Below are 12,530 nucleotides of genomic sequence, written 5' to 3' on the forward strand. Positions count from 1 at the left end.
CTAAAGCAGACCCTATCAGTGACTTTGAGACTGAAACCAAGGAGGAATGGTTTCTCACAGTAAACATGGGCAACTGTTAGGATGAGAAACTGGTTGTCCAAAAAATATACATGTCTACCACAGTCACCTACACTGCCCAAGGTGCACCTATGCCTGTGCCCAACAACTGTTGAGAGGCTGACATGCTTTCAGGTGACATTGCTTGGCCAGTCCTAACAAATGTCATCACCATCCTGGGTGCCACCCTTTATGCTGAGATCCTTCCATCAAGGGCCAGGGCTTCACCTTTATAAGAGCATATCTCCAGTCACCTATTTCTCCCAGCTAGCCCCAACTTACAGCTTCCCCCACTTCCCCAATAGTCCATTCAATTGTGAACCTATCAATGGAATAACCTATTGATGAGATCGGAATTGCGATCCAATCACTTCCAAAAAGCCCCACCTTTGAATATTGCTGCATTGGGGACCAAGTCTCCAACATGAGAAGGAGCCTTTGGCGGACCAAAGGCTCCAGATCCAAACCATGAGCCCAGTAGCCCATGAGGGCACTAGCAGGTGTGAGTGTGTGCTTGAACAAAGGCAGCGAGCTGACCCTTCATCCATCATTCTACTTACATGTTCACTGGCCACCCCAATGAGTTGGGGCCTCAGGAGAATCCACCTTGCCTTCTTAAGTTGTGTATACCTTAGGCTAGCCCCGGTGGCTCAGATGAGGGAGCTGTCATGTCCATTGGGCAGGAAAGAGGCTCAAGGCTTTCTGGAGTAAGTGGCAGGGATTTGGCAGGAATGGCATTAGGTCTACTGAACTCCATATGCCACAAGTTTAGGAACTGAGACCACAGGAGTGTGGATATATTTGCCGGTCCTGGACTGCAGGGGCTGGTCTACCCAGGAACAGATCACTTCAGACTCAAGTCCGGCTTTGTGAAATGAGTGGTACTTAGCAAAAGGTAACTAACCCCTTTGGCCTGGCATAAAATGAAGCAAGGGCCGCCTGGTCTCAGCCAGCCAGCCCAGGAGGAACATGGGGACCAGGCTGATGCTCTCGCTCCCTGCTCTGCAGTGGTTTGAGGCCTTTCCTTGCTTGGGATCTTTCTACTCATTAATAACTATTTTCTTCCCTTTCTCCACAAGAGGAGCACCTTGGGTGCCACAGTTACTGTTATCTTCGGCTCCGGGTTCAAGTGTGGTCAGCCTCTGCAAGGAACACCCCTTGGCCCCTCGGCTGTGCCTGTGAAAATGTGTACTGTGTGAAAGTGCAAGTGTCCTCAGTGGCCCCAAGAGAGCCCAGCAAGGGGAACGAATGCCAGCTGTGGTGGCTGTGATGGGCTGCCCCTGCTTGGTCCACCCCTGCACTTTCCCCCACCTCCACTGCCTCTGAGCCAGTTCTGTTTAGCGCCGGGGGCCGCGTCCCCACCGGGCAGCCCCCACATACACACCAGAACTCCAGGTCCCTTGTCTCCCCCGCGCGGGAGGACCCTAACGAGTCACATCCGGAAGAGGGGTGCGAGGGGCGGAGCGCGCCCCGGAGGAGGAGACAGCACCTCCCCGCCGCCTGTCCGCGACCTGCCACTGCCGCGGCCCCTGTCGCAGAGCCCTCAGTCTCGCCTGAGCCCCACCAGCCAAGAGGCTGCCCGCAGGTGATGGCGGACGAGGGGGCGGGTGCCCTGGAAGCTGCCGCTAGCCCACCGTCTGGGCCCGCGCAGGAGGGGTGCGAGCGCCTGGCCCCCGCGGCCTGGGTCCCGAGAGCTGGGGGACGCGGGGACCCCCACCCTGCAGCCGGCCCCGGGACCGCTTCACCTGCCCCAGGGCTCCGGGAAGTAGCCTCGGTGGCGACTGACCCAAGCCTGGAAAGCGGCCCCCACGGGGATGAGACCCCAGAAACGTGTGGCGCAGAAGAGTGGGGGGCTCGGGCGGGGGCCGGTGGGAAGGCCGAGGAAGTGACGACTGAGGAGGGCGCCATCTTCATGGAGGAGGCGGCGGAGGAGGTGGAGAAGCAGCAGGTGGGGGAGGAGAGGCTGGAGGTGGGCGCGGAGGCACAGGAGGCCCCGAGGCCCCTAAACCTTGATGGTCTCATTGTGGACCCATTGGAGGCCATCCAGTGGGAGCTGGAAGTCCTGAGTGGCCAGGCCGACAGGGCCTACCTCTGGCTTGAGCGCAGTTTTGGGAGGATGCGCCGGTTGCACCTAGCCCGGAGAAGCTTCATCATCCAGAATATTCCCGGGTTTTGGGTCACCGCCTTCCTGAACCACCCGCAGCTGTCAACCATGATCAGCCCCCGAGATGAAGACATGCTCTGCTACCTGATGAATCTGGAGGTGAGGGAACTCAGGCATGCCAGGTCAGGTTGCAAGTTCAAGTTCCGCTTTTGGAGCAACCCCTACTTTCAAAACAAGGTGATAGTGAAGGAGTACGAGTGTAGGTCTTCAGGCCGGGTGGTGTCCATTGCAACTCGTATCCGATGGCATCGAGGTCAGGAACCCCCAGCCCTGGTTCACAGGAACAGAGACACAGTGCGAAGCTTCTTCAGCTGGTTTTCACAGCACAGCCTCCCAGAGGCTGACAGGGTTGCCCAGATCATCAAAGATGACCTGTGGCCTAACCCCCTGCAGTACTATTTGCTGGGGGATAGGCCCCTCAGAGCCAGGCGAGGCCTAGCAAGGTGGCCCACAGAGGCCCCACCTTGGGCCTCCAGGTTCCAGTCTGGCTGAGTCCTACAGAGACTCCTTTCCACCTCCTGTGGACCTGGGTTAGGCCCACAGTGGGTGCCCTGCTGTCTGCCTTCTCTTTTGCACCCTTTGGCTCCTCTGGATGTTCAATGGACTCAGCTCCTAGACAGGCCTTCGTGGCCAATCTCTGCAGTTTCCATGTGACCTTCATGCTGTTCTCTGTCAACATCACATGACTGAAACATGCCACTGCATTTACTCCAGCACGTCCAGTGCTGTGCATGTATCCGCCACCATCTTCCTGGCCTGGCCCTGTCTGGGATCTGGCCTTCCCACCCAGTTTTGACGCTGGCCCTCACAAGGCATCACCAGGAAGACCCGTGCCTCTCTGCCGCCTAGTGCTTCAAAGCCGCAGCTGGATGGGCTTTGAGTTTGTGCTGGCTGCGCTCATGACGGCTCCCCACACTGGCTGTGGCTGAGACTCAGATGGTTGGGGCAGTTGGTGCTGCCTGCCAGCCAGACTTGGACATTCCAAGGCCTCAGGACCACAGGCTAGGTTACCACCAAATGGACTGTTGGGCACGGGCAGAGCAGGCCTGGGGGAGGTCTGGAGCAGGGAGCCCCGGGCAGCACACTCTGTGATTCCCCTGCTCTTCCTCCCCACGTTGGGTCCCTGCCGGGGCTTGCTCTTGAAGGCCTGCGCTATGCCCCATGAACGCCTGGCTCTCACATTTCTCATAAGTTCTGCCCAGGCAGCCATCAGCCCTTGGCCTACTCCCAGGTCTATAAGAATCTCAAAAACTGTCTGTGAACCCTGCTGGGCCACCTGCCAATGCACAGGAGATCTCACAATCGCCCAGAAGCTCTGCCAGGTTGGCGTATCTGGGCACGTGGTCAAGGTGGCGGCAAAGATGAGATCTTCCAGGAGTCCACTTTCCTGAACCCTATTTCTGGACCCACAGAGAATCCATACCCTTCACTGGCTCTCCTGCCCACGTGTTCTTAGCTGCCAAGTTGTGGGTGCTGGGAATTGTGTCTACATTGGCCTAGATCTCACCATTTTTCCTTAAAGTCACAGCTCAGAAACGAAAACTGAAGAAGCAAAGTGTTTGCAAATAGCTAAGAAGACAGACTTTCTTGAATTCATCTTTGTCTCCAGAAAGGGAAAGCTTGTCCTGTAAACTGCCAGGGCTCTCTTTGCCCCCTCTGCTCACTTGCCCCACCCCATTTAGCAAGGCCTAGAATCTTCAAAAGGTGGGCAGGGCTGCTCAGCAGACCAGGAAGTCCCCAGGGGCAGGGAGAGTTAATCATTTCATTTTACACGATGTTCTTTTGGAGGAACTTTAGTCTCAACTCTTCTCCCTCCTCCAGACCCAGCCCCCTCTGTACTCCCCACCATAGGTTGCAGGTTTCTATAGGTACAAGGGCTGAGCTACTCCTCTCCTCCAAGTGCCCTCTGGGACTGTGGGCTGTCTCTGTTTTATTTAGGGGAGGTGGTGGCCCCTGCCCACATAAGGCCTGTCTTTTGCTCCTAGGACCTAGGAACACAAAATAGTGGGGAGGGCAGTGCAACAAATTGGAGCGGGTAGGAAAGGTGGGGTGGCAGGGGGCCTGCGGGGTAGAGGGAGCAGTCCCCTGATTTTTACTAACTTCCTGGATTCACCAATATGTTTTGTAAATTGTGAGAATGAGAGAGCACTACAACTTTAGTCTTTCCCTCCTAGTCAGGTATGACCTTGTGTGTGTAAAGTTAACGCTATAGGGTTTTTGCTGCTTTTAAGAACTGAAGCATCCCCTTCTCTGTTTCCAGCCCACTGGAAAATGGAGCTGTTTAGGCCTGTTTGTTGCTTTTAGTTGAGAACATTTGTAAAACTGTCAATGTAATTGTTCTGTGTCACTCGGAAACTTATGTGACTCTTCCTGATTCTTATCAAGCTGTGGCCTGATACTATACCTGTTCTTAGAAGTAGTTTGAAGAAGGTGGTTTTTTAGGACTTACCACGGAAGTTGTTACCATGTTTTGTGAGAATAATCTCCAGAATGGTCTTGACGAATCTGTGCCCTGGAGTCGTGTTGTAATTGACATCACTATAACTGATATCGCTACTTCTTAACAAATATGCCCAGACTGACTTTGTCCAATCTAAAGAGGATTTGTGGCACTTTTGCCTTCTATATGCATGATGGAAAAATAAAAACTTTTTGGTCTGGGGAAAAAAATAGCTTGGTTCTTGTTACTCCCCCATCCAAACTCTCTTGACAAGCACACACAAATGCCCCAGTTCCTACTGCCACTGCAAACCTTACCTTTTCTGGTTCTTGCTAGCATCTCTCATGCATCTCCCTTTGATCTCTCTACACCAGCCCCTACACACAGCCCCTGCTGCTCCTTAAATTCAGCCAGCTCGTTCTGGCCTCAGGGTGTTTGCATTTGCTTTTCCCTCTCAGCAATTTTCTCCCTTCAGGTGTCACATCTCCACTCCCTCAACTTGTTCAGGCCTCAAGCGCCATTTCTTCAGAGGCTTTCCTGTCCAGCCCTTCACAGTTTTCTGCTTATCTCTTGTGATTCCAAAAAGACCTTGATCTCTTATCTTCTCTTCCCTCTCACAGGAGTCAGGGGAACAGGTACTGGTGTGTCTGCCACTCGGCCTCACATGGTTCAGTGTCCAGCACCCCACAATCACCCATGTGAGGGAGTGACCTTATCCAAACCAGTTGCCATGCTGGGGAGGCTCCGACAAGATAAAGAATGAGCAGGGTTTCTCCTGAAGTTTCTGTTGGGTGGGGAAGGGTGGGGTGGTGACGGCTGATTGCACAACTTCATCCACTGAAGCACATCTCGAGGTGGAAGGAGTCAGTATTAATAATTACACCAGGAAAAGAGGCATAATGGTCATCCCAAGCAGACAGAATCCAACAAAGTCCAGCTTGGCAAAGAGTTCACCACAACTGTAGATGGAGGAGGCCACGGGTAGAGACTTCTCTGGTCAGGACACTGGAGCTGGCTCTTGAGGATTGGGCAGCAATTTGAAAAGCGGGACTGAAGAAGGGAACTTCTGGCAGAGCAACCAGCATGAGCAAAGGCACTGGCGTCTGCAGATGCCGGGATGTTCTCACACGATGAGTGGCTGCCTGAGAGGCAAAGCTGGATAGGTAGGCCGAGGCCACTTCTGAAAGCGGAACTCGGAATGCCAAGCCAAGGCTTTATCTTGCAGAGAGGAAGGAGTGGAATCAGGTGTGGTTCAGAGGTGAGAGTGTCACAGGGCAGCTGGAGGAAAGAGGAGGAGAGTGCAACTCCAGATCTCTTCAATATGAATGTTATCCATCCCTCCCAAGTTTTACCTCTTCCAGGAAGCCCTCCATGGTTGCCTTGGCCCACATTACTCTCTGACACCTCCCAAATTTAGGATTTACAGCCTAAATCCCAAATTTTGGGTACAGAGGCCAGACTTGGCTGCACTTGTTGGGGTTCTCTTTTGCCAAACACCTTTTCCTGACACTCCAAGGGGAACCAGGATGAGCCTCTAAGATCCTGGTGATTTTAAAAGCTGATGCCCCATGCGGTTTGCCTGGTGATTGGCAGGTGTACTTTGGCTCCTGCAGCCCAGGTTTGGACCCAGGTATATCATGTGATCTCTTAGCTCCAGACAATGGTACTTAAGTAAAACAGGTTTTTATCTTCTGTACATTCAGTGACATGCTTCTGTCACTCTGTAACTCTGAAGCTACCACAGTTTCCTCCACTCTTCTGGGGCATGAGTTTCATGCTGAGAAACCTCCCCCCAACCCTTTTTTTTTGGTACTGAAAACTGAATCCAGAACACTTTTGCAGTAGTATCCCCAGCCATATTTATTTATTTTGTTACCAGGGATTGAACCCAGGGATGCTTAACCACTGAGCCACATCTCCCGTCCTTTTTATTTTTAGAGACAGGGTCTTGCTGAGTTGCTGAGGTTGGCTCCAAAGCTGTGATCCTTCTTCCTCAGTCTTCTGAGTCTTTGGGATTACAGGCATGTGCCACTGCACCACACCTGGCTTTATCTTTTGTTTATAGACAGAGTCTCAATAAACTGCTGAGACTGGCCTGGAACTTGCCATCCTCCTGGCTCAGCCTCCTGAGTAGCTGGGATTACAGGTGTGCGCCACCACACCTGGTGAGAACCCGCTGAATCACTCACTCATGTATTCACACATCTCAGCACCCCTCTCAAGGCATGAGATGATTCTGTTCCTGCCTTTTGAGCTCAAGGTCCAGTAGCCAGGTTGAAAAACAGTGATATTGACCACCAATGTTTATTGTGCACCTATTACATGCCAGGGGGCTTACATGGAAATAGCAGTGTAGGTCTCTAAACTGATTTGAGCTGTGCCCCTCTGTTCCAAATCCTCCAGTGACTCCAATCTCACACAGGAAATTAGCTCAGCATAGCCTGCAAGACCCTCATGATCTGACCTCTACTCACTTCCCCGGATTTCTTTCCATCTATACCAGCCTCTTGCTAGTCTTGCTTCCTATTCCCTTGGCCTAGAACCTTCTCCAGATTATTTATAGTCTGGCTCTTTTTTACTTCATTAAGGCTTCTCAGCTCAAATGTTGTACCTCATAACATTTGAAAAAGAGAATTTCACCCCTGTTGGGAAGTCTTCCTCAATCACTGTTCCCGTCTTCCCCTTTTTTTTTTTTTTTTTTTGGAACTGGGGATTGAACTCAGGGGCACAATATTTTGTATTTTATTTAGAGATAGGGTCTCACTGAGTTGCTTAGTGCCTTGCTGTTGCTGAGGCTAGCTTTGAACTCCTGACTCAGCCTCCCCAAGAAGCTGGGATTATAGGCGTGTGCCACCATGCCACCTCACGGGCTTCTCTTTTTTAAATTAGAGTTTTGCTTTAGCATTCACCACAGGATCTCATCCAGTACTTTCATTTATGCATTTTCCTTTTTCTCTACACTCTTGGGACTTTGTTTTGTTCACGAGTCTCCCTCCCCTCAGGCTCAGCACAGCTGGAGACTCAGTAGTTCTTTATGGAATGAATGAATGCTCCACATCCTTGAGGCTAGAGAGGAATTTTCAGGTGGGCAGAGGGAAGACAGGTTGCCTGACAGGAGACAATGTTTAGAAGGCACATAAGCCTGTTGAAGGAACAGAGCAGGGAGGAAGAGTAGGAAGAAAAGAGTAACATTAAACAGAGACATGAGATGGGAGGGAAAGGGAGAGAAAAGGGAAATTGCATGGAAATGAAGGGAGACCCTCATTGCTATACAAAATTACATATAAGAGGTTGTGAGGGGAATGGGAAAATAAACAAGGAGAGAAATGAATTACAGTAGATGGGGTAGAGAGAGAAGATGGGAGGGGAGGGGAGGGGGGATAGTAGGGGATAGGAAAGGTAGCAGAATACAACAATTACTAATAGGGCATTATGTAAAATTGTGGATGTGTAACCGACGTGATTCTGCAATCTGCATTTGGGGTAAAATTGGGGGTTCATAACCCACTTCAATCTAATGTATGAAATGTGATATGTCAAGAGCTTTGTAATGTTGTGAACAACCAATAAAAATAAATAAATAAATAAATAAATAAATAAATAAATAAATAAAAGAGAAACTACAAAATAGAAACACTAAAAAAAAAAAAAAAAAAAAAAAAAGCCTGTTGAAGGACTTTCTGGGCCTAACTCTCTAGGGATAAGAACTCTAAGGCTGGGGCTGGGGGCTCAGTGACAGAGCCCTTGCCTAGCATGCTTGAGTCACAGGGTTCGATCCTGAGCACCACATAAATATAAATAAATATAATAAAGGTATTATGCCATCTACAACTAAAAATATTAAAAAAAAAAAAAAAAAAGGAACTCTACTGAGGTGCGTGGTGGCACACTCCTGTAATTCCAGTGACTCGGGTGGCTGAGGCAGGAGGATCCCAAGTTCAAGAACAGTCTCAACAATTTAGCAAGGCCCTAAGCAACTAAGCAAGACTCTGTCTCTAAATAAACAAACAAATAAATACATTTTAAAAATAGGCTGAGGATGAGGCTAAGTGGTTCAGGGCCTTTTGGGTTCAATCCCTGGTAATCAAAAACAAAACACTCCTCACCATCCAAGGGGCAAACATTTTCCAGGCAGCCTTGGAGTTGGAGCAGTAAATACCTCTGTCCCCATTTTTGATCCCTACTACAGAGAGATGTCCTGTGGCTTACATGTGTGCCAAGGGTGGAGGAAGGTGGCAGGGTAAGGAGGGGACTTCCTGCTGTGGTGTGGAGTTCAAACATGAGCTGTGGATTCCAAGGTTTTGCTCATCTCATCTCAGCCGTCTGCCCTGTTCTGTTGGCCTGGAAAAGAACTTTGGACAAGTTATTTTTCAATCTGAGATGTCTCGAAACTGGGGTAATTACTTGTAATCTGCAACTGCCTTGATTATAGCTCAGGGGACTTTGATATTTTCCTCTAAGGACGCTATTTCAGCACAAAAATTCAAGGAAGTCCCTGGTATCTCTGCTTACCTTTGCTCAACAGAACTAAAAGTTGACCTGAGTTGCTAAATCCGAGGGCCTTCTACAGGCGCCCCCATTGGTGCGACCTGGGCACTTGGGCTCCTAGGCACCAGGGCTCCTTGGCACCAGGCTGTGGTGGAACAGGCCTTACTTGGAAGGCTAATAGGCCTGAGAGCAGCCATGGCCTGCTCTCCAGGATTCCACACACTTCACAGCCCTTAGCTTGTTTTCTCATCCAGAGAAGAAACTTGGAATTCCTTAGCAGAAGGAAAAACTCCCTTCAAGCTGTCTTCCCTCTCCAGTGCACCAGCCATTTAGGGGACTGACTGTAGCAATGCTTTCGTTGACAACCATCGGAAACTCTTTTTTTTTTAATATTTATATTTTAGTTGTAGTTGGACACAATACCTTTATTTTATTTATTTTTAAATATTTGTTAGATGTTAAGGACCTTTATTTTATTCATTTATTTATATGCGGTGCTGAGAATTGAACTCAGGGCCTCACGCATGCTAGGCAAGTGTTCTACCACTGACCACAACCCCAGCCTCACAACCCCAACCTCATTGGAAACTCTTTGACTCAACAGATTCCTGTTGTTATTGCTTCTGTAGTGCTGGGGGTTGAATCCAGGGCCTTATGTGTGTTAGGCAAGTGCCGTACAGTTGAGCTATACCCTAAACAATATTTTTTGTGGGGAGGGAACCAGAGATTAAAGGCAGGGTTGCTCTACCACTAGGCTACATTCCCAGCCCTGTTTTACTTCTAAGTTGCCCAGGCTGATCTTTACACTTGGCAATTCTCCTGCCTCAGCCTCAACTAACTGGGATTACAGGTGTGTGCCACTGTTTCCAGCTGTATATGTTTTTTAACCTTCTATGAACATCCAGAGGTGGGACAGCCTATGTAATTTTGAGTTCGATGTTATCTTCAAGGAATTGGGCCTTCTTCTCTGATCTGCCATCCTTTATGTTGGTTTTGTCCTTGGATTGGTGCTAAGTGGTAGCCATGCCTCTAAGCGTTACAATGGGATATGGCAGTTACTGTTGTCTCCCCTTAAAAAGGAAGAAACCTTTCCAGAAGAAACCTACTGTTACTTTCCTGGCCCTGTATCTGAATTGGCTAGAACTGGATCACCTGGACACTCCTGAATAGATTCTTGGCAACGGGGGGAGTGTATCTTGATCTGCTTAGGCCAAGCATCAGGAGTGAGTTTTTGTCTGTTCACATTGGTGATGTAGCTAGACTGTTGTCTGTGGGAGGTCACACTCACAACTCAGTCCTCCTATGGGAGCATCGGCATGGCAATTTCATACTGTGATGGCCTTCAGGGTTCCAGGGTGCTGACTTCTGAGCCAGCATGGGTCCAACTGCAAGGTTTCTAGGCCTATAAATTTCCTTATATTGAGGGGCTGGGCTGTGGCTCAGCATTAGAGCACTCGCCTAGCATGTGTGAGGCTCTGGGTTCGATCTTCAGCACCACATAAAAACAAATAAATACAATAAAGGTGTTGTGTCCAACTACAACTAAAAAATAAATATTTAAGAAAAAATTTCCTGTAGTTTGAGTCATTACCAAACTTAGATTCCTAGCCTTTGAGACTCACCTTTGATGAGTGAGGAGGGAATAGGTGTTTGAGCACCTACTACTATGTGAGGGACCCTTTCATTTAACATGATTCGTAGTCCTTTATTGAGCCCTGTGGTCTATTAGGTTAAAAAGGCAACTGTGGAGGCTTTTGTTTTTGGCCATGATGGAGAATGGGGATCAGGTTCACCTGCCAATGAAACTACCAGAAAAGAGACAAACCAGGGGCTGGGTACAGCTCAGTTGGTAGAGTGCTTGCCTCACATGCATAGGCCCTGGGTTCAATCCCCAGTACCCACCCCCACGCCCCCCCCAAAAAAGAGGCAAGTCTTTGAGGCCCTAGATATTGAACAATACAGGACAGTGATTGCAGATAGATGGACATGAGCCCTGTGATTGCCCCAGCTTAATGCCCTGGGAGTTTTCAGGCTGCAGCATGGGAAGGAAAAACTGAAATGTCACCATGAGCACCATGGGCTAAGAGAAGGAGCTAGGAATGGGGAGATCAAGGTGTTGAGTCTCAGGACCAGATAGTAGAGAGGACAGCACTATATAAAGAAAAACCCCTGGAGAGCTGCCGAGGGTCCTGCTGAGTTCTTGGTAGAATGAGAAGTACGGTATGCATGTGAAGAACCTACCTGAGGCCAGGCAAAGAACCATCAGGAAGGGTGGGCAGAGACAGGGCCTGCTGCTATTCCCGCCAGCCATGGTTCTGGGCAGGGTGCCATGGGGATTAGGAGAGTACCCAGAAGGTCTTGCTGCCGCAGTGGCTACTAATTAGCTCCAGAGTGAGCACTGGGCTGGATTTGAAAAAAAAAAAAAAAATCTTGTGAGCAAGGCTCCACAAGATTAAACTATGTCCAAGAAATTCAACTGTATCAGAACAAAGCTCAAAAGAATTTACAGATTATAATAATATCAACACTCAAAAAGATAAAATTCACGGTGTCTGGCATCTAATCAAAGATTATCCAGCCTTGAAGACATTATGCTAAGTAAGGCAGGCATATATGATTCCACTCATATTGAGGCAACTAGAGTAGTCAAATTCAGAGACAGACAGAACAGTGGTTAGCAGGGGTTGGGAAGAGGGAATGGGAGCTACTGTCTATGGGTATGGAGTTACAATTTGAGATGAAGAAAAACTTCTGGATATGGATAATAGTGATGGTTACATATTAGAATGTGCTTAACACCACTGAATTATACACTTTGAAAAAACAGTTAAAATAATAAGTATTATGTTACATTTTACCCCCCAAAAAGGTAAAGACATGGAAGATATGAAATAAGATGGAAACAATGTCTGAGATGAAAGATACACTGAGGGATTAATGGTAAATTATACACAACAGATTAGTGAATTTGAAGGCAATAGAAACTATATAAATAGAAGCTATATAAAGCTAAATACAGAAAAAAGGATCAAAACAACAACAAAAATGTGGAGGGGGAGAAAAGAGCATCAGTGGGTAGGATATTGGTTGTGGGATAGCTCAAGCAGCTGAACACATGGGTAATCAGAACCCCTGAAGGAAAGAAGAGACTGGAGGCAGAAAACAGATAAAGAGATAATGGCCCAAACTTCCCAAACTTTCTTTTTTTTTCCTTCCTAAATTTATTTTTTAGTTGTAGTTTGACAGAATACCTGTACTTTATTTATTTTTATGTGGTGCTGAGGGTTAAACCCAGGGCCTCGTATGCACTAGGCAAGCGCTCTGCCCCTGAGCTACAATCCAGCCCAAACTTCCCAAACTTAATGCAAATATCCAAGAAGC

The 12,530-nt window shown here is 48.7% G+C and overlaps 1 protein-coding gene across 1 annotated transcript; it reads left to right on the plus strand.

Moving 5' to 3' along the window:
• Positions 1 to 1,182: 1,182 nt before the first annotated feature.
• Positions 1,183 to 5,101, plus strand: LOC308647441 (putative testis-specific Y-encoded-like protein 3). Its single transcript, XM_081291472.1, has one exon. It carries the CDS (start codon positions 1,646 to 1,648, stop codon positions 2,711 to 2,713), a length of 1,068 nt encoding a protein of 355 aa, XP_081147598.1. The 5' UTR covers positions 1,183 to 1,645; the 3' UTR covers positions 2,714 to 5,101.
• The last annotated feature ends 7,429 nt before the right edge of the window (positions 5,102 to 12,530 follow it).

Source organism: Spermophilus citellus (assembly GCF_964194105.1).
Source record: "Spermophilus citellus genome assembly, chromosome: 4".
In the NCBI taxonomy this organism is placed as follows: domain Eukaryota; kingdom Metazoa; phylum Chordata; class Mammalia; order Rodentia; family Sciuridae; genus Spermophilus; species Spermophilus citellus.